At 39.4% G+C, this 23,618-nt stretch overlaps 1 protein-coding gene across 1 annotated transcript in view; it reads right to left on the bottom strand.

Annotated features, from left to right (window-relative positions):
• The window catches only part of LOC132432967 (uncharacterized), a gene marked incomplete at its 5' end in the record, with an annotated part of 201,659 nt that overhangs the window by 59,909 nt on the left and 118,132 nt on the right, over nt 1-23,618 (bottom strand). The window contains one exon of the mRNA XM_069541055.1: nt 17,283-17,388. Coding sequence (XP_069397156.1) covers nt 17,283-17,388 — 106 coding nt within the window. The remainder of the gene's footprint in view (nt 1-17,282; nt 17,389-23,618) is intronic.

Below are 23,618 nucleotides of genomic sequence, written 5' to 3' on the forward strand. Positions count from 1 at the left end.
CGTGAATTTCCTCCATACTACCCACTCCAATGCCAAACAGTTGGATAAGAAGATAGGGGCTCTCGTTAAGCTTGCAAGTACATCATTGGAAAGCTTGCCGGTTCAAATGTAGCAAAAATGTAGCATCAGGATAGAGATGAAAATTCATGTCTCCAGAGCTGCTGTGTCCACACAACTACCTTAATGTGTCCCAGATCTGAACCCATCATTGATGTGCCCCTCAGTTACTGGACTCATTCCACTAGTGCCACCAAAGTGCCACTCTCCAAATCAAATGATGGCATCAAATCTCCACCAGCAAGCCTTGGAGGGTATCCAGCATTCAGAGGCCGAGGCCAATCTAATCAAAAGGCAGTACTTTGGGGAAAGGGTTTGTCAACAGAATGGACAGAAAGCCAGTTCTACAAATTTTTATGATAATCTGCAAAGGGGAAAAGGACAGAGAGTCCTAGAACAAAATACAGCAAATCCAAAAAACACTTACTGAGCAATCATTCTTCTCAGTGGTACGGGGCATAAAAACATGATGATGTACAGCATTTGCCTTCAGGGAAATTGCAGTGTAGGAAAGGATGTCTATGGAAGGTATAGAGCATTTAAAAACTTTGAGATTCAGAAACCTAGGTGAGAATCTCAGCTCTGACTCTGACTTGCTTACGTCACAAGGCAAAGTATTTAAATGTACACGCTTCAGCTTCCCCATCAATGTAATAAACAAAAGACATACTCTTTAGTACATAGAAAAGAGAAAACTGGTATGCTATGTGGATTAAAAATAAAACTGGGTTAAGTGGACTCCAATTGGATTGCCATCTATTTCAAACTCTTTGCCTTATTTGCTTTAACTATTGAGGAGCAAATTTCAAATTAATATATTTGGGAAGAGAGAGAAATGGGGGGAAGAGAGAAAAATGGGGCAAAGAGAGAGAGAAAGAAAAAGAGAGAAAGAGAGAGAGAGAAACAGGTCAGAAATCAAATTAAAAATAAGAATAAAAGTCTCTGTTCCCAAATCCATAAACTGAATTACCTAGAGGAGAATTCTGAGGCCTGATGAATCCCCAAACAACTTGAATTTAAAATATCCTGAGAACTGCTGTTCTTAAGTTATTCCCTTGATTCCAACCTGCTATCAGCCAGAATCAGAAAGGTACCCGAGATAAGAATAAATTTAAGATTTAGTATTATTGAGCTCGATTCTCCGGTTCTAGATCCACAGAGTGCAACAAATGTCTCTCCCAAAGTGGTACAAAGAAAAAACAAAGAAAGAAATTCCTCCACGCGTGCTCCTGTAGGAGAGCCCACACTTCTAAAAGCCTCAGCGTAATGCATGGCTTTCCTCCTCGCCAGGTTCATGGCTCACTGGCCATGTCAACGGTCTGTGCTTGTTGTCTGGAGCTAATGCCTGCTGAACAGTTCTAACATACTCCCTGCTAGATTGAGGGATTTTATTAAAGCAGTCACCTTTATTTCCATTTGTAGTTTGAAGCAGCACGGCATGGTGATCAGGTTTGGAGTTCATCCCGCCTGGGTATGAATCCCAGCTTCACTACTTATCAGATGTGTGACTGTGGCAATATTAACTAACCTATCCCTGCCTCAGTTTCCTCTTCTGTAAAATGGGGGCAATAATATTACTGACATCATAGGGTTGTTGAGGGATTGAGAAACGATACACACAAAGCAGTTAGAATAGTACCCATATAGAAGGGACATTGCATAAATGTTAGTTATTTATTACTGACATCAATGAAGAGGCATGAAAAATACTTTTTTTTTTTAATCCTTCATTCTGTTTAGTGCCTAGTATGCAGGCTTGAATGGAGCTTCTGGAAGTCAGGGGAGAGAATATCACAATAATTTAGCCATCACAAAAAGGAATGAAGAAAGGGCATGTTTGCCAGAGATGTTACAAGGAAAGAATAGAGAGAGCTTAGGAACTGATCTGATGACAGGGTCAGGGTGGGGCAGTTACCATCGCAATTCAAAACAGTGTGTGAAGGAGGATGATAGTTTAATGACAGATTTAAGAACATTATTTTTATTTGGGGAATGCATTGACGGCAGGATATCCTCTCATTACAGTCAAACAGAAAAGTTAATGCCACCACCAAATTCATGTGCACTGATGTATTTATAGAATTTTATAGACTGTCATCAAATAATGGAAAAGTACAAAGAAGCACACGTATCAGTTTCTGTCTACGTGAAAGAAGTACGCTAATAATTGTTTTTAAATTAGTGCTAGATTTGTAATGGGCTTGGAAGACCCAGTTCTCCTGTCCCGATTTCCAGCCCATAGTCTGTCCAGGGAAGTGAGAAAGAGGTCCTACCTAAGAATGTTCCTGAGTATCAGGTAAACAAAAGCAGTAATGTCACATCTGGGTTTTGATACAGCTACAAAGCGGACATCAGTGTGTGGCTGGCCCTCTGATCGATTTGGGAGATCCTGGACTTAAATTGAAAAGGAGAAGATGAAGAGTCTCTGGGACCTGCTATTGTCAGGCTCAGTACTGCTAACTACTAGCACCCCTGAGGGCAGGGAATAAGTGAAGGTGATACTGTAGTTAGGAAAATGATTTTTTTCCTTAATATGGACATAGACGGAGTTGTTCAGAGAATTTTGGTCTTTGCAATGAATGTGATGTGTGCATGTAATGTGTTCTGCATGTGTGTTATAAGACAATTACTGGCTAACTATCAGGAACAAAAAGAAACAAAGCTGCACCTCAAGCTGACAGAGTCTGAGGAGAGGAAGGCACTTGGAAGGGTCAAAGGTTCCCCTGGACTCTCCCAGTACCATTTTTGGGAAACTTCCTGCTGAGCTCTATGGGGCCTATAAATTAGCCCAGTGGACACAGGAGACTGATCAGAGGGTAAAACCCTTACATGAAGAGCAGGGTTTTCATAAAGGAGAGTGGAAATGGATACTATAAATGTTGATGATGAAAACTTTCTCAGAAAGAAGGAGGAAGGGCAGATCTTATGACTAAGGTCAAAGGAAGTGAGGAATATGCATGTAGGAATATCCTGGAAATGGCTTAATTTAAAAGTAGGTTCTTTTCCCTTGAACTTTGAGAGCACTTATATTTAGCATTAAGATTTTAATTGATTCTCCTGTATTGTATTCTCTTCAAATACCCCAACCTTTCAGTGAATCAATTATAAGCCTCTATGATTGTATTATGGGAAATTGATGAAAGGCCAGTGAAGAGAAGAGGGGTGTGGCCTGACCCACTTCACTCATCCATGGAGGCCAGCAAAGAAGTAGTTCAACCTAGGAAGATAGTGATCCCAAAGGGCCAGGTGGTGATGGGCAGCAGAGTGAACGGAACCCAAGAGGAGCTGGGAAACTCCCATAGAAAACAAGATTGTCTCAGAAAAGTACCTCCATAGATGGCAACTCAGGAACAGAAGTGAGATGACTGCCTTTTTTCCAAAACATACAAGAGGGAGGTGGCCTTTGAATATATATGTTAGATGGAAAAGTAGAGACGCTAACAGTTGATTAATGTAAGAACGTGATTATCATATATATCCATTATTTCCCTCTTACAGCAACGTACACTTGAAAACTCTTGAATAATACGTTCTGAGGCCTTTGGGATTTTTTTTTCCAACTTAAAAATGCTTCTACAGCAAACTATACCACTTCCATATTTGTAATGTGGGTATTATATTAACAACTTCACCCTGATGTTTTGAGGTTTAAATAAGATCATGGACTAGGTAAAGATATAGCAGCTTGGGCTCACTCATCGCTAGTTAAGAGACTCACTCCCGTACTTCAGTCCCGTCACAAGCCATTTCCAAACAGTTTCTCAAGAAAATTGTACATTTCTAGGGAATGCAGACCTTTAGAGTTGACCATTGGATTAATTAATGTAGACTAACTCATGCTATGGTAGCAACTCCCACATCTCAACGACTTAATACAACAAAAGTTTATTCCTTATTCATGAAGTTTGCTGCAGGGCAGATGTTCTTTCTTCCATATGAGAATTCTGTGACCCAAGCTGCTTTGATCTGTTCATCTTGCCATCTCCACACAAGGCCTCCTCCATAACCACCATGCAAGGGAAGGAAGAGAGCAGGTCTCACCCTAGCAATTAAATGCTTTGCACAAGCAGACACGCATCAATTTTGTTCCTAACTGGTTGACCATATGAGTTCAAATGAATTTGCTCACCTGCAAAGGGACTAAAGAATGCAGTCTTCTGTGTGTCTGGAAGGAGAGAACTAGATATCTAGGAGCAAGGTAATATCTACCACATCCATAAATAAACTAAACCATTATTTTCTTTTAGTCCTTAAATGAAAATAGTATACTTTTCTTGTTCTTTGGGCTCCTAAGAGATGGAAGCTACATGTGTACCCATCCTTGAGTTCTTCCAAAGCATTTATGTAGAGCTTTGTTTACTTAGTGGTAAGTTTCTCATTACTGTAGAGAGGTGATTGGATAAGAAAATGGTGAGGGATATTGAAATTGAGATAATCTGATAACTAATTGATCTAGGTGATATTTAACAAATCTTTAAATCCTGAGATAAATGCAAAGATAGATAGATTGATTGATTGATAGGAGGTAAATAGAGGAATAAATAGATTGGCTTTTGACTTGGGATTTTAATGAATTAAACTGAATGAATTTAAAAAACAGGGATGTGGATTTTAACTCAATATTAGTAAAAACTTTTGAACTTTCAAAATGTCCAAAATGAGTTGGGCAGCCTTGAAATATAGTAAGTGGTCCTTCCCTGAAACTGTTAGCTTAGATTTTATGACAACTCAGCAAGAAGCTGTTAAGAAGCATCAACTTTTAGGTAGAGAGGAATATAGTAGAAACGAGGGGTGGAGAGATGGAGCTTAGCATTAGAAGTCCTTGTAGTATATTCCTGCAAAATCCCTGGAAAATGTCATACAAAGAGAATACTTAAAAACTAAAGGCCTTAAAATATTCAACGGCCTGGTTATCGTTATTTGTTCCATGTTATGTAAGAATTCAGTTCTTAAGCTAGAAACAAACTTAAGATAAATATACATTTGTCTCTTTAAGGTAGGATTAGACCATAATTGACGTCAATCATTTTCCTTCCTAGGAATTTTCTACTTTGAATCTTTTCAACAAGACGTAATAGGTTAACAGGTCACTGATGCATATTTTTTAAAAAAATTATATACCATCAGCACATTTAAGAACATTAAATTCTTGTTTGTCTTTGGAGAGGTGAGTACAACACCCATGTGTTGAGAATGCCAATTGAATTAATGATTCTCAAATTATATAAGCTACTGCCATATTACAATTTGAGTAAGAGAAAATTCAAAGCAGTTTAGGTAACATAAAATACTGAATAATCATGAAAATTAGTGGATTGTGAAATGAATGACCACTCACCGTCACCGATGAAGCTGGCCCAAGACTCTCCAACTTATTAAAGAAGGCATAAAGTATATGAGAGTGAAAGAATTTACAATGTCTGAAGCTCAAAATACACCCACTCGATTGTTTTCTTGATGCTGTTTGCACACTATTACAACAGAACATTATCTATTTCACTGGTCATTTGTGTTTTTGCATCAGATAAATCCCTACATTGCTTCCTGCCCAGTTTTGCCCTTGCATCATTTAAATCATACAGCTTGAATCTGGACTGACTCATAATCTGAAACTCTTGGATATTTAACTCATCACTGATGTCATATTAGGTTTCCAGACAGTTGGCTAAATTCATTCTACTCCCCTCATTCTCCACCACTCCAACTGAATCGTGTGGTACCCATGGGGAAGAACATCCTGCACCATACTGCGCCCATTTTCCAAACTGTACTAAACTAAAAAGCAACTAGTCACAAGCTATGCTTTGGTGGATCCCAGACAGTATGAAAGGATTCCAATACTATGTGTCCAGAATCTAGGACACCATGTAAACTTGATAAATACTGAATAAGCTATGAGCATCAGAATGTTCATCCAAGAGTACTGAACAATAAGTGCATTTAATTATCTCGTGTAAAATAAACCTTGAGACAGGTAGAAGGAGGTCGTAAGCAATAGTTCGACATAACAGGGTGCTGGCTTGGTCTCTCTCCAGTTTTCTTCTTCATGTAGATGCTTCCAGAGTCACATCCATACAACAAAGGCCCAAATGGGAAGGGAGAAGAGAGTGACAAAGAAGCATTTCCTTCTTGCTTGTTTCCCTTTTAAGAGGAAGAAAGCCCAAGCTGCCGTCTTCTTATATCTCATTGGCCAGAACTGGGTCCATGATCACCCAGAGTGCATGACAGACTGGGAAAGTGTCTACCATTTTCCATCACTGGAGGCAGCATCACTGATTAGAAATACAGAGAAGAAGGATGGCTGCTGGAGTGCCCAGCACAACACATAACTCTGCTTTTATAAGTAGGAGAAGTCACGAGGGTCAAAGACTTCAATTCCCCTGTGATGCCAGTGGTAAGAAAATTTGCACTCTTATTTTACTTACACAGACATGGATGAGGAAAAAGGTGATACGACATAGAACTTATCATGGGACCAATGACTTGCTTCTAGCCAACAGGACATGACAAAAGTGAAGGGGTTTTGTAGAAATAATTAGATCTCAAATAATGGATTTGGAGTTAATCAAATCCTGTTTATCCTAGGAGGTCCTGACTTAATCAGGGAAAAGCTTCAGGGGACCTCCCAGAGGTGACAGACTCCCCAGGTGGGCTTTGTGAAGTAATAGTCATGGCAAAGGAGCCGCATTGCATGGAACTGTGGGTGACCTCCAGGCAACAGGCAGGGTCTCCATCATATAGCCGCAGGAAATGAATGTAACTAAGAACCTGAATGAGCTGAAGGGAATTCTTCCCCTGTTAAGCCTCCAGATAAAAACGCAGCCCTGCCTACGCCTTGATTGTAGCTTTGTAAGATCCCGGGCAGAGGGCCAGCTAAGCTGTGCCCAGACTCCCTGACTCACGGAAATCATGAGATTAAAAAGTGTGTATCGTTTTAAGCTGCTAAGTGTGTGTAATTTTTTATGCAGCGATAGAAAAGTAACACATTATATTTATTCCTCTGGTATCTCTTTTCTACCATTAACATCTGATTTTCCCCCTGCAGTCTTTTATTTATTTGTTTGTTTGTTTAGGGGAAAGGCTTCTTTTATTTATTTTTTTCTTTTATACTTTTTTCTCTCAGTTTTATTGACATATAATTGACATATAGCACTGTATGCAGGTCTTTTATTTACTAGAAAATACTTTGTTTCTCAAAAATAAACAGGTCATTATTTTCATAGTTAAAACATAGGCTGGGGCTTCCCTGGTGGCGCAGTGGTTGAGAGTCCACCTGCCGATGCAGGGGACATGGGTTTGCGCCCCGGTCCGGGAAGATCCCACATGCCGCGGAGCGGCTGGGCCCGTGAGCCATGGCCGCTGAGCCTGTGCGTCCGGAGCCTGTGCTCTGCAACGGGAGAGGCCACAACAGTGAGAGGCCCGTGTACCGCAAAAACAAACAAACAAACAAAAAACATAGGCTGGAAAGCAGATCATTGTGGAGGGTAGTAGAGAGGAGGGAAGCCTCCTTCAGTAATAATAGCTAACATTTATTGAGCATTTACTATGTGCTATGAGCATTTACACTGTTCCATTTATTTTTAACATACAGATATGAATTCACTAAAATAAGGCAAGTACGACTAGCTCCATTTTAAAGATTTTAAAGACTTTTTTTTTTTTTTTTTACAGAAACTGAGGTACAAAGAGTTTGAGAAACTTGTCTAAGTTTACTCAACTAGTAATTCGTAAAGCTAATTTGTTTGGGTTTAGGTATTACAGCCCCAGAGCCTATATACTTAGCCACTAAGATGTATTCCTTCTTAGTAGGATTAGATCGTCATGCTTTAGCCATACGTAATAAGATAGAGACATCAGTCAATAACAACCTAATTGCATGTGGATCTTTGATAAATTACTGTCAGGAATATTCCTCCATAGGGATTTGCTCTGATGTGCCATTCTAGAGCTGACTTGGTTAGCATCCCTCATCCATGCCATCTTTTCTTCACTCACATCCACCCAACTCTGTGGAATATGCCAGTAATACTTCAAAACATTATTTTTTAAAAGCCACTAAATGCACACAATAAAGTCTCCTTATGACTCTGAGGCCAGCCAGGTAGGTGATATGCTATGGTGGAAAGAGAACTGGAAAAGAACACAGATGAACTAGTTGAGTGTTGGAAAATAAGTCACCTAATCTCTCTGGACTTTGGTTAGATGATGTGTAAAATGGGGTTAGGAATATCTATCACCAGGGTATTGTAAATACCAAATGGAAAAAGAAAAGGTATGGGAATGAAATAAAGAGATTTAAAACTGTAAAATTCTGCAGAAGTGCATGTTGTTAGCCTATTGTCAGAAGAGTGAGCACACAAGATTATTTTTTCTGTGTTGTGCAGAATAATTCTGAAGTGGTAAACGTTGGAGGCGCCTAAGAAAGCGTCTTAGCTTAAGAGTTTTATGTTTAAAACACCGTGTGCTAACACATATATATGGAATCTAAAAAAGAAAAACAATGGTTCTGAAGAACCTAGGGGCAGGACAGGAATAAAGATGTAGACGTAGAGAATGGACTTGAGGACACGGGGAGGGGGAAGGGGAAGCTGGGACGAAGTGAGAGAGTGGCATTGACATATATACACTACCAAATGTAAAACAGATAGCTAGTGGGAAGCAGCCACATAGCACAAGGAGAACAGCTCGGTGCTCTGTGACCACCTAGAGGGGTGGGATAGGGAGGGTGGGAGGGAGACGCAAGAGGGAGGAGTTATGGGGATATATGTATATGTATAGCTGATTCACTTTGTTATACAGCAGAAACTAACACAACAATGGAAAGCAATTATACTCCAGTAAAGATATTAAAAAAAAATCACTTGATAAATAAAGAAATAATACTACTCTCCTACCAAGATGAGAAACATTTTATTCTGGTCATGGTGCGGATACAATATTGCAGTAGATATTTGGGGTTGGTTCTTTGGGACAACTCCACCATTTCTTTCAACTGTTAGGTCTCAGGATATATTTAAATGGTGAAAAGAAAAATTATATTTTGAGGTGTTGTAACTACTCTTTTATTTGCTGAGATCGCATGTGTATGTCTATTTAACCCTTAGGAAGGGAGCATACACTGAAGGGATCATGGGTGGGTCATGAGAGCCGTTTCCAAAAGGCAACATTTATTTTCAAGTGTTTAGATTGCCGAGACAAGGATTTCTCTCCAACGTACAATTCATCATCCTCCTTACTCACTGTAAAATCAATCTGTTCTGTTTCTATGACATAAACAACAAGTCATTTCTCAGGAATGAGGCAGACCATATGTGAAGGTGTTTTGGAAAAGCACAATAGGGAATACGCCAAAGTAGCATCTGCATTTTATTTCAATGTCAAATCACATGTGAGTTATAAAAAGGAAAGTGTATCACTTTTGTTAAAGAATAACTTGCCTGTTAGTTAACTCATACCTTCCCTAAGCAACAAATGTAGGTCAGCCACATAAATGCCTGGCCTAGAACACAAAAAAGATGTCATTCTGTGTGGCCAGCAACATGCGCAGTTAGCAAACATCTTGGCATGAGCCCTCTACTCACCCCCTTGGCAGGAGGAAATTTACATTAATCCATTATACGCATTTTCCTAAGAATCAGCACTTTCTCCTCAATGTATTAATAAATATCAAAGCAGCTTGCAACTGATAGAAACAGGAAACTATTAAACGACTAGCAGAGTTCTAGGAAGAATTTATTTCTTTTATAATTGGGACTGAATTGAGATCGAAAGGAAGTGGGTTCTAATCCCATTTCCATTCCTTATTAGCTGACTGACCTAAGGCCAGTCACTTAACTGCTACTGGTCTCAGGTTTATACTGGTATAAACCAACGGGGCTGAACCAAATCTTCCCCAAGATCCCTTCCTGCTCTAAAAGTGTGTGATTCTCTGGCCGCTTACCCACCCAGTCGTATTTGAGTGTTAATGGGAAGATTCTGAGATTGTCTTATTGTGGAACCCTCTCCCCAATTACGAGTTAGGTACCTCTGAAAACTATGTTGACTTCTTTAAACTACCAGCGTGATATCCACTGCCTAGAAGCAGTCATTGGCACTACTTCCAGAGGAACTTCACACATAATCTGGCTGACTCCATGGGAGAAATCACTGTGCAGGGATGAAGGGAATGCATTAGGAAGCAGGGAACCCAATTCACTCCACAGGCAGTGAGGTGCTATGGCTCTGCCTACACAAGCAAATGAGTGCTTATTTATGCAATTAACTGAGTGGACATTGTAAACTTTCTCCCTGAAGTCTTTCCTCTCATAGGAAAATAAAATAAAATAAAAGCTTCCTGGTGGACAATATATTTTTTGACCTGAAATACATGTTCTTAGGTATGCATATAATTTTATCCATCATTAATGTGAACTTGAGGTAGCCTCTAGGACACACTTTTATTAGTTTGACTAGAACAGAATATGCGTCACCTACAAAGCATCAGTGAGACTCTTACATCTACTGGTTTCAAATAGGTTATAAATGCTAAATATTAATAAGAGGTGGTAGAGGGAGTAGGGATGGTAAATTGGTGGCCGTGGCCACAGAGAGTATCAAAGTTAAATCATTCCAGCTTATAACCTTAGAGAGAAGATAGAATTTCTATTTCCAAGTAACAAAATATAAAATCCTGCGAAAGTGCTTTCGTGGCCTGGTTCAGGTCATGTGCCCATCCCTTAATCAATCATAGTTGTCCTAGGAACATAATACACATCACAGCTCATACGCCCTTGGGGTATGTAGGTATGTGTATGTGTGTGAGGGGGGAGGGTCTGCAATCATAAAAGAGGGTGAGTGAAGCAACCTGGGGAAGAAACATGCTGAACAGGTGGAAACAGTAGCCACCACAGACAAACTGGCCCAGAAAAATCTACATTTTGTCCCATTGGTCTTTTCTCCAGAACAACTTCTGGAAATGCCAAAATTCTTAATTTACCCTTATTTTTTATGTATTAATTCAATAAATATTTATTAAGTGCTTGTAATTTATCAATCGTTGTGAGTAGGCCATGAAGAACACGATAGACAGATCTCAATCCCTGTGAAACTTATTAAACTTGCTGTCTAGGCTGGGAGGGGACTTACTGAACACCTAATTACCACATGCTGAGTGGCATGAAGATATGCAGGGTGTAACAGATAGAGCCGACCAGCAAAGGGGTAATGATGGAAATAAACCAGTTAGTACAAAAGTATCACGGGATACCTTGGATATCTCATGTTATCTAAAATATGAGAAGGGGACTTCCCTGGTGGCCCAGTGGTTAAGACTTCACCTTCCAGTGCAGGGGGTGCAGGTTCGATCTCTGGTCAGGGAGCTAAGATCCCACATGCCTTGGGGCCAAAAAAAACCAAAAACAAAACAAGCAATATTGTAACAAATTCAGTAAAGACTTTAAAAATGGTCCACATCAAAAGAAAAATCTTAAAAAATATATATATAAAATAAAATATGAAGAGAAGAGTCATCCTCTCACAACAGCATATATCCCAAAGAGAAAACATAAACATCCTGCAAGGGCAGGCTTTGAGGCCCAGAAAAGATGGCTGTGATGCAAACTCCACCAGAAACAGCCCAGAAGACTTTCATCTGTGATCACCTGACACTACGGGCAGCAGGCCCACTGGGGTGACATGTGCTCGAATGGGGCTCTCTTCTACACACTCAGAGGCAACTTGGTGATCTTTCTGGTTGAGAAAATCTAACAGTCTTAAAATTATGTTTTGGAAGCTTTTAAAAAAATGATTGGCAGCTACAAACAATGTAAACTTGCATCTGACTAGCTAAAGGTCTTATACATTAAAAAAAAGAATGGAAGCTGTGATTTACTGAAACCTTAACCATCTACCAAGTTTACCAACATCAGCATGTTTAAACGAGGCATGGTAGGGGGGTTGGGGGAAGAGGAAAGGGTAGACCATATAAGACAGAGAAAGAAAATACTTAAACTTACTGCACTAGAGCAGCAGAAACTTCCCACACAATATCATATATATCTTTGAAGCTGGGTAGGAGAGTATTCTGTGTTAAATGAATTTTATGGGGATTTGGAGAGGATTTAGGTAAAGGCTGCCCCAATAAATGATTTACCAGATCTAATAAAACATCAAGGAAATTGTTCAGATTGTATCTCAGACCATTTGAAACACAGGTTTATAGAGGTCTCAGCAGCCCCCATATCCTCAACCCTGGTTTAAAAAGAAACGTTTAGAGTGGTTAATTATCCCATGTTACTTTTTTTTTTAATGATAGCAATTTCAAGAGAAGGGAGAGACTGGGAATAAACAAACAGGTAGGACAACCAAGGAGGTTGGGAGAGAGACAAGCTGAGCGACCACTCACTTATCCTTTTATTCATTCACCCAATAAATATTTACTGGTTGACTATTATAAACTAGGTATTTTAGAACTAGGGCCGGAGACCCAGGAGTGACCAGACAAGAAGGGTTTCTGCCTGCCTACAGCTTCTTTTTAGTGAGAGGAAGCAGAAACATGCAAATAAGGGGAATAAATATAAATATAAAAGATTAACTTATATTGTGGTAAGTACTTTAAAGGAGACAAACAAGGTGATGAGAAAGTAAATAACCAGAGAGGGGCAGGTACTACTTTATATAGGATTGTCAGGAAAGGCTTCTCTAGGAGGGAAAATCTAAGCTGAGACCTGCAGTATGTACTGCCTTCCATCCTACTAAGAACTGAGAGAACATTCCAGATGGAGGAGGCATCGAGTACAAAGGTTCTGATGTGTTAAAGACCATGGTGTGTTTGAAGAACAGAAAGGAAAGCAGATGTGTCATCCTCAGGTGACAAATGCCCTCCATTTGAACCTTTGGAAAAGACATTTTCTTCAAAATTTATTATTATTAATGTTAATATTAGTTGCCTTTATTAAAAAACAAAATGTTCCAGTGACTATACAGGCTGTCTTATATATATTATCTCTCAGTTTTCACAATAAACATAAAGTCCCACCATATAGCTATTATTATTCCAATTTGATACAGGAGAAAACAGCCTCAGAGAGTTTAACTGATTCAATGTTACATGGCAGCAGCAAAAAGGGAATTCATGCCCAGGTCTTGGTTTTGTGGGTACAAAACCTACACTCTCGTTGCTTTTTATTTGCTTGTGCACACAGAAATGAATGAAGCAGAATGTGATAGGCTGTTTCCAAACATGGCCATGCAATATCTCCCATCCTAGCTTGTTCTTTTGCAATGTCACTTTCCCAATTTTGCATCAGGAGATGTAGTCTATTCTGCCCGTCTGGCCCTGTGATGTATTGTTTTTTTTGTTTTGTTTTGTTTTGTTTTTTGCGGTACGCGGGCCTCTTACCACCGTGGCCTCTCCTGTTGCGGAGCACAGGCTCCGGACACGCAGGCTCAGTGGCCATGGCTCACGGGCCCAGCCGCTCTGCGGCATGTGGGATCTTCCCGGACCGGGGCACGTGTCCCCTGCATCGGCAGGCGGACTCTCAACCACTGCGCCACCAGGAAAGCCCCTGTGATGTGTTTTGACCAACAGAATACAGTGGGAGTCACTGTGTAACTTTGAAGGCTTGACCTTAAGAGATCTGCAGTTCCCACCTCCTCTGCCTGGAAAGATGCTACTTGGAACCCAGGCAATAAGCTGAGAGGAAGCCCAAGCATCAAGGGAGAGAAGTGGAAAAATGAGAAGCTCAGCTGAGAGCAGGAAGTGAGGTTTCAGACGTACAGCCTCAATTAAGGAATCCAAGCCAGACGCCAGGTATTGGAGCTGCCTCAGCTAAAGTCTCAGACACGGAACAGAGACGAGCTTCCCGTGCTGTGTCCTGCCTAATCACAAGAGAACAACAGAGAAACACTGAGGTCAGGATAGAGGAAGAGTGAACAAACTTTTTTGGTAAAGAGCTAGGAAGTAAATATTCTAAACTTTGTGGACTGTACTGTCCTTGCCCCAACTATTCAATTCTGCCATTATAGAGAAAAACGAAGATAATATGTAACCATAGGGGTGTGTCTGAGTTCCAATTAAACTTTATTTACAAAAACAGATAGAGGGCAGAATTTGTCTTGGTGGTTATACTTGCCAGTCCCTCATCACGGCTTAGACAATGAGTTTACCTACTAAAGGAGCAACGCCTGAGAGTTGCTTCTTAAAAGATCTATTGGAGGGGCTTCCCTGGTGGCGTAGTGGTTGAGAGTCCACCTGCCGATGCAGGGGACACGGGTTCATGCCCCAGTCCGGGAAGATCCCACATGCCGCAGAGCGGCTGGGCCCGTGAGCCATGGCCGCTGAGCCTGCGCGTCCGGAGCCTGTGCTCCGCAACGGGAGAGGCCACAACAGTGAGAGGCCGGCGTACCGCAAAAAAAAAAAAAAAAAAAAAAAAAAGATCTATTGGAAACTGAAGCTCTGAGATCCTTGGAAGCTCTGAAGCTTTTATACTTTATGTGTAAAGTAAGAGTGACATTGTGAAGTTGCATACACTGGACTCTGAAAAGTCATCCCAACAGAGAGCTGAGTCATCAGAGAAAGCGTGGAGAGGCAACAGGGACAAATGCGGGAGCTGGGAGCCTGAGAGCTTCAGACAGGGACTGAGAATTTTGCACGTGGTTCAACAGAAGCTCCAGCTCTCCTGTCTGCACACCATACTGAGCACTTGGTACCTCTGCTCTGGCAGCTATTTTACTGAATTAATGTACTTGTCACCCTCCCCATAGAGACCATCACGAACAAGAGTTTCTTAAGGACGGGGAGCTTGTCTTTTTATTATTTGGAAGTTGCATTTCTTATCTACTTTTTTTTTCCTAGAAGAGGCATGCATATTTCTTGTTTCCTGGGCTTTTTGACTTCCCTTCTTGCCTGACGTTTCTTTTTTTTTTTTTTTTTAACATCTTTATTGGAGTATAATTGCTTTACAATGGTGTGTGTTAGTTTCTGCCGTATAACAAAGTGAATCAGCTATACATATACGTATATTCCCATTTCTCTTCCCTCTTGCATCTCCCTGTTTCTTTTTTTTTTTACATCTTTATTGGAATATAATTGCTTTACGTGGTGTGTTAGTTTCTGCTTTATAACAAAGTGAATCAGTTATACCTATACATGCGTTCCCATATCTCTTCCCTCCTGCATCTCCCTCCCTCCCACCCTCCCTATCCCACCCCTCCAGGCGGTCACAAAGCACCGAGCTGATCTCCCTGTGCTATGCGGCTGCTTCCCACCAGCCATCCACCCCACGCTTGGTAGTGTATATATGTCCATGCCTCTCTCATGCTTTGTCACAGCTTACCCTTCCCCCTCCCCATATTCTCAAGTCCATTCTCTAGTAGGTCTCTGTCTTTATTCCTGTCTTACCCCTGGTTCTTCATGACATTTTTTTTTCTTAAATTCCATATATATGTGTTAGCATACGGTATTTGTCTTTCTCTTTCTGACTTACTTCACTCTGTATGACAGACTCTAGGTCTATCCACCTCATTGCAAATAGCTCAACTTCGTTTCCCTTTATGGCCGAGTAATAGTCCATTGTATATATGTGCCACATCTTCTTTATCCACAATGGAACAGGATAGAAAGCCCAGAGATAAACCCACACACATATGGTCACCTTATCTTTGATAAAGGAGGCAGGAATGTACAGTGGAGAAAGGACAGCCTCTTCAATAAGTGGTGCTGGGAAAACTGGACAGGTACATGTAAAAGTGTGAGATTAGATCACTCCCTAACACCATACACAAAATAAGCTCAAAATGGATTAAAGACCTAAATGTAAGGCCAGAAACTATCAAACTCTTAGAGGAAAACATAGGCAGAACACTCTATGACATAAATCACAGCAAGATCTTTTTCAATCCACCTCCTAGAGTAATGGAAATAAAACCAAAAATAAACAAATGGGACCTAATGAAACTTCAAAGCTTTTGCACAGCAAAGGAAACCATAAACAAGACCAAAAGACAACCCTCAGAATGGGAGAAAATATTTTCAAATGAAGCAACTGACAAAGGATTAATCTCCAAAATTTATAAGCAGCTCATGCAGCTCAATAACAAAAAAAACAAACAACCCAATCCAAAAATGGGCAGAAGACCTAAATAGACATTTCTCCAAAGAAGAGATACAGACTGCCAACAAACACATGAAAGAATGCTCAACATCATTAATCATTAGAGAAATGCACATCTCCCTGTTTCTTAAGCACAAGCCTGCATCTCTTGATCAAGAGAACAACTCATTGGTTAACCTGAAGACCGTACTTCAGCTGCTTCAGGAAAGCACTGGTGAAATTATTGAGACTTTTGCATTTAAGTGAAAACCAGTAGGACTTATAAAAATGTGACTCTGGATAAAGGAAATTTGAGCTGCTACCATTCCTCCTGATGATAGTTCCAGGATGGAAGAGTAAGAGAAAAATCTTCAGGAACCAAATCATAAGGCAGATAAATTCCCAGGGGGAAAACCATTCAGAGCATGGATCTTGAAGAGCAGAGAGGCCGTGGTTTGGAGGAGACGACTTTGACAGGCTACTCCATTTCTTCCTGTTTCCTAGGTTACTCCACGTGTCACACAGCCACTTACTGTGGTTCCCTCCCTCATCCTTGATGAATCCCACCACTGAAAAATCCTGTAATCGTTACCTCTGAGAAGCTCCACTGCTCACTTTTCTATGTATTTTTTCATGTTTGTTATACGTATGCTTGCATAGACAGATATACCTGTATACACATCGCCAGGAAGAGAGAGCAGTAACTATGATCTGCTTAGATCTTAAGTGAACTAAGGTTTGGAATGTGTATCAGCCCCAGCCATCCTCCCAACTCCATCTCTGGACACTGCCCACATCAAATTGTCAGTATTTCTCCACTGTAGTCTTCTCCCCAAGATCTGGCTCAAACTTTTTCTGAAGAATCCTTCACCATTCTCAAGCGAATTCAAGCCATCGTGTTCTCCAGGTGTTTATGTGTGCATTCTTTTTTTTTTCTCTTTTAAAGTGTTATCATATTACTCTGATGTTTAAGCATACATATATTTCATTGGACTATGAGCTTTCCCAAATCAGGGCACATATCACATAGCTTGTAATAAGCATGCGATCAATATTTGTTGAATAAATGACTAATAAAAGAATAGAATGAGTGAAGACTTGTTGAATTTAATGGATTTAAATTTTTAAATAGAAAGACAGGATATAGTTACTCACCAAACTGAAAATCTGTGTTTCTCCAGTTCCTCCAAATAAGATGTATCCTGAGAATAATCTTCAATTTCTCCAGTTTTCCAAGCAGTTGATTTTTCCTTCACAGAATGAAATGAAATTAAATAAATGGGGAGAAAAAGTATTTTAGCAGGGAGCAGATAGAAAGTTTACCTGGCTTCAGTGACAATTTTCCCAGAATGACTTATGGAATCATTGGTCATACAGAAACATAGTTAGCCATGATTTTGCATTGAAATTATGGCTTTATATTCCAGATTCTCTTACTAAATTTTCATGTCTATATTGGCAGACTGTGACATGTTCATTTTCGTATTATCTCACATGGAACAGATTCTATAAATGTTGTTAGAATGAAAACAACATCATAACCATGGTTATGATTTTCGTATTAAATCCAGACTATTGCAAGTAAAGAAGATGCAGCTTGAACTAGCTTTTAGCAGAAAGGAATTTGGAGAAAAGTTTGACCAGCCAGGCTACTGCGAAGGCAAGGAGTCAGCTGGATTTCTGGACTAGGGGAGCAAAGGAATCAAAGGCCACCAGGATTCCTTCCCACCCTACCTCTACTTTGTTTTAGCAGGCCGCTTCATGTTAGCATTGGTTCCAAAAACTCCTGAGTTCCACAGTCTCAATAACATCAATTTAAACTCAGGACCATACAATGTCTGTGGAGCTGATTTATGAGAACTTGAGAAAATCATGTGACCCAGGATGATCGTTCCAGAAAACAGATTGCCTCATTGGAGAAACTAAACCCTATAATTCAACCAAGGATTCTGAAGAGCCCGGCTTTGGAGAGGAGTGGGGAGAGAGGGAGCATCTAACCTAGACAGACTCTTCCCTCTTCCACCAAAACAGTTAAACTTTTATCTGTTTATATACTGAAGTCTCCCATACAATTTAATTACAAAATACTGCTGACAAAAAGGCATTTGTAAACCACTAGCTACAGAAGAAGTTAGACATGACTGGCACTTATAAGATAGTTGTGCTAATGTTCTTTCCTTTTCTTTAGACCCTTCTCAAGTGTTTTTGATCATAATTTATAAGAGGCTCGTTACTTGAAATTCCTTGATATCAATTCATACAAGTTTTAGCACAAGTCTGTAGCTGAAATATTTTGCAATTGCAGGATGCTTTTGGGATGCACAGGTGGTAGTAACCAGGAAAACCCTGGAGTGAAACTCAGGTGAAATAGATGCGTCATCAAATCTCCACAAGGCTCATTTCTTTTATTATAAAATTGATTGATTTGATCACCTTAAGAACAAAATTCATTTATGAGAGCCATCAACTGAAGGTACCTTTGGTTGTGGTCTTTTTTATCTTTCTCAGACTCTATAGCTCCTGTGCCAATAAAGGTACTTTTAATCAGATTATTTACTGTTGGTATTTTTAATTACTCCATTCCTGAGTAAGTTAAAGTGTGTCAAAATTCTTTAAAATATATGAGAGCTCTGAATTGTCCCAACTAAACAAACGTATTTGATTTGCACACCTTACCTGATTGCTAAAAACATGCTTTTGTAGGTATTTAACCTTTAAATTAGATGGCATTTTTATTTATGAGATGTTTAGATACTTTATTCAGTCTTACTAAATAGAAAGTTGAAACGGCTATCAAGAATTATACCAAGGATTTGGTTTACCCACCAAACCCCCTGATTTGTTAAAAAATACGTGTTCTATGATATAGTATATTAAACTGCTTTCTATTTGGTTAATCGGTTAATGTCTATCTTGATTGTTCAACTAAATTCATGGTAAAAATGGTATGTAGTATATATTTCCATGTATCTTTCACAGCTCCTAACACGGTAATAAGCACATAGTAAATACTCAAGAATTAGTTATTAGAAGTCACTTCATTAAGTACTTATATTACAATGACAATGGACTACCTCAAGTTGCTAAGTCACAAAGAAAAACACCTGTTAACTCTAAAAATAAAAGTTTTCTGAACCTTTGGATTTCCTTTAAAGAATGTTTAACTTAATGTGCTAAAAATTCCTTCAAATGGGTGTTTTGGAAGACATAAAGTCACAGACACTTGTTCATCTCCAAAGAAATGAACCCAAAGAGGAACAAAAACCCAAAGAAAATAAGAGTTTTAAACCCAAAAAGATATAAATATGTACAGCAAAATTCCCAGGTGAGTGAGTACCGGAGTGTGTGAGCCTGAATGAATGTTCACATGAATACACTCAACAATCTGATCGACCAAGCACAAATTCTTATCTTGAATCTATGCCCAACAACTAATACATTAAATAGGATATCATCAACATTTAAAGACAGAAAATAGATCCTCTGGTCCATGACAACTTTAAGTCCCCGAAGCCAAAGAACATCGTTATTAAAAAAATAATAATAATAAAGTCTTCCAACAGCATTGTCTTTAGAAAGATGAATATCTATACTTTAAAGGAGAAATTGATGGTGCAAATTTGTTCTGGAATGGCGCATTTCACATATCATCTGTATGGCTACTCAGAGTCTGACCAATCGCAGAAACCACTAGCAAATATGTAAATATAAATTGCTAGAATTCAGAATACGATTTTCAAGTTCATGAGCTAAAAATTTGGTCTGTGAGGATGGCCATTCAAATACAGCATCAATGAGGAAGCAATACACATGCACTCTTTCAAACACAACACAAAATGAGAGCCAAGAAGTGTTTTATAGAATTTTCAGAAACTAAAGTGTATTGTGTTGCAGTCAACAGGGCCAACAAGTGACGGTCAGAAGACTCTCATTCGCGTCTTCTCGCTGCTTTGGAAACTTAAATTATTTAAAGTCCATGAATTTGAGTTTTTTAATCTGAAAAATGGAGATAATATTTGTCTTGCACAGATCGCAGGATTTTTTATGAAGACAAAGTGATATAATAGCTATAAAATTCTTTCTGGGGATGGAAAGGATAGAACTTAACATGTGTTAGGACATTAAGGATATAAGTAGCATCTGGTACAGTGCAATATATAGCGTGGGTGATCAAGGGAACATTTAACGTCCTTTATTGTGCATTTATTACAGCATTTCTAAGAAGCTGCCTAGTAGAAAATACTATAGGAAGACTTAAGATATTAATTTATTAATATTAAGATATTAAGATAATATTAAGGTATAAGACAAGATATTAAGTCTCAAAGTTGCTCCTGCTCGCTGCAAATAGAGAAAGCCCGCATGCAGCAACGAAGACCCAATGCAGCCAAAAATAAATTGCTTTAAAAAAAAAAAAGTTGCCCAGCTCATGAAATGAAAGACCCATTTAATTGTGTTATATGATAGAAAGCAAAGACCAGGGTTCCTACCTTGTCGTTTAGAGGTTGTTACCCCTTAGCAATAATTCCTTCCATGGACCATTTGCTTAATGAAGAAGGGTGATGATGACGGGACCGATGAGAAGGTAAGTCTTTGTGCAGAGAAAGAGAGCTTGCAGTTCACAGGTCAGTGGCACCAGTGCAGTGGAAAAGCACTGCGGCTCTGGCACAATTAGGCTCCACTTAGCAGCAGCATTTTTTCCCCAAACTCTTTACAGGGTCTTTGTGCAGAGCTCTGGGGAGCACTGTTCGTCTGCCCATCTGGCCAGATGAAGAGCAAGGGGATTGTTTCATCAAAAGAGAGAGCCTTAGAAAGAGGAAATAGCGAATAAAGAGCTGAATCCTGAGGATTATGAATGCTTTTGAACTGCCCTGGGAAGATCAGAAGTGAACAGCACCATTTTTTAAGAAGGCAGGGGAGGACAGTTTGGGGTGGACGAACGGTGCTAAGAGGCTTGTGTTAATAGGATCACAGAACTGCAAGTCATCGATAACAACAACAAACACCAGGTGCATCTGAAGTAACAAAGCAAATAAATATGACATCATGTTCAGTTCCATCAATGGTGTTATTATCATCTAAAAAATAAAAACCCATAGCTCCAAATCAAATCCAGCCTAAATCCTGAGACCATCCAGCAAGAACACTATTTCCTCTTTCTTTAATTCATTTCTGATGTGTGTTCCAGAGAATTTTTCAGGACAGGCTTTCTATCAGCAGTATCCAGGGAGAAGCAAGGTGCTCCTTCCTGGCTTGGTAGCTCAGGATTTACCCAGAGAGACCTCTCAGGTAACTAACCCCTTGGGTTTCTGTTTCCGCCCTCTGGATGACAACTAACATCTCTGACCACTTTGGACCACACATTTTGATTGTTTTCTGGCTCCGTGTTATTTGAAAAATGAATGCCTCACGTGTGGAGTTCGATATTAACCTCAGTTTTCCCACAGCCACCCTATCAATTGCCTGGGTTAGAGTCTTTAATAGCAGTTGAAGATCCAAATTAATTCCTATTACTATGAGAAGATGAGGGGAGAAAAAGAACACACTTAAATTGGCATAGAGGGTCTCAGATTTAGATTTAGTAGATGGTATAACCTCCCTTGTACCCAAGGTCACTTGCACCTTGGGTGTATTTCTGGCTCTGTCTTCCCACAGCGCTGATGTTACAAAGACGTATTACCAGCAGGCACAAAGCTGCTTCCTAAAGCAGTTCAGAGTTAAGACACCTTCTCAAAGTGCCTGACCCCCAGGGAAGAGCTTACTCCTCCAAACAATCGACTAGCAATTTGGGGAGTATAACATTAAAAATAAAATGAAAAAGAGAACTCCTGAATTGAACGGTGAACTCAGAAAACATAGGGAAGAATTTTAGGTTTTCTGAGTGATTGCATTCTTTCTCATCTTACTTAATTCAGTCTTTCTTCTAATCTCAAAATTTATGATCAACAGATGACATGAAAATTTTACAAAAATATTTAAAATGCTAATATTAGGTCCACAATAGCCTAGAAATCTCATAGATGTATCCTTCCTTTAGCCTCCAAAAAAAATACATAAAAGTGCCTAATACATAAGATGTAAAAGGATGTAAGTTTTTTTCCTTTGTAGCAAATTGTCCTTGGTTTCCATAGCGTATTCTTTAAATTAAGGTTATAAGACCCAAGAAGTAGAAAACATACACCTGGCTGAAAGGACAAAGAAATAAACAACTTTTTGAAGTATTATTTCATGATGGATACAAATATGGATTCTAGAAACAGACTGGTTCAAAGCCCAGCTATACACTTGTCAACAATGTTTTTTTTTTTTGGCTAAGTTGCTCCATCTCTCATGCCTTATTTTTCTCACCTGCTAAATATAGAAAATATGTCAATAGCAGTATCTATCCCATTAGTTTGTTGCGAGAATAAGACAGTCATTTGATGTGAAGGACCTGAGAACATTTTCTGGCCTCTAGTAACTTCCTAGCACTCAGTGAATGTTATCTTTCACTGTTACAAATTTCACTAAACTTTTGATTTCTAAACTTTCTTCTTCTGCAATACAAAAACAACTATAATTGTAAATGCTGTTAAGTAGTCATCTAGACATTAAAAACCCATTTATTTGGGGTGGCGCAGTGGTTGAGACTCTGCCTGCTAATGCAGGGGACACGGGTTCGAGCCCTGGTCTGGGAGGATCCCACATGCCGCAGAGCAACTAGGCCCGTGAGCCACAACTACTGAGCCTGTGCATCTGGAGCCTGTGCTCCGCAACGAGAGGCCGCGATAGTGAGAGGCCCGCGCCCCGCGATGAAGAGTGGCCCCCGCTTGCCACAACTAGAGAAAGCCCTCGAACAGAAACGAAGACCCAACACAGCAAAAATAAATAAAATTAATTAATAAACTCCTAGCCCCAACATCTTCCTAAAAAAAAAAAGTGTACTTTAAAAAAAAGAAAACCATTTATTTGATTAGATGGTTGTCCACTATTTAGAGGTAGAAACAAGGTTTACTTTAAAATCAGTCTTTAGAGAATGGCATGAAAGTTGGCTCTATAGACCTGTATTAATTTAGTCAGCATACTGGAGTATAAAGATAATAATTCAGATAATTTGTATGAGAAAAGGCAGGGTTGGAGAGAAATCCTTTTACTTTGATTTTCTAGCCAGGCTAAATTTTCTGAATACTTAAAACTCGAAGTCATTTGGTCTATATAGATAAAGATTTTGGAAATGGTTAAATATCAAAAAACGGGATCCAGTAACACCAGTAAAATTAATTTAACCAACGTTTGGAAACCCAGGCTATGTAATTTATATAAATTCATCAGGATAGTTTCTGGATCGATTTCATGGCAGCCATGATCATGCCAAATAAATACAGTACAATCAGCACATTTTCTAATCACCCTTCCCAAGATGGAAAGAGTCTTGTAGACTGGTTAATTTAACTAAAGTCTTCAACTGCTTAAAGAAGTCTGATTCGGATGTAATAAAAAATTATTAGCATT

Source organism: Delphinus delphis, chromosome 10 (assembly GCF_949987515.2).
Source record: "Delphinus delphis chromosome 10, mDelDel1.2, whole genome shotgun sequence".
NCBI classification, from domain to species: domain Eukaryota; kingdom Metazoa; phylum Chordata; class Mammalia; order Artiodactyla; family Delphinidae; genus Delphinus; species Delphinus delphis.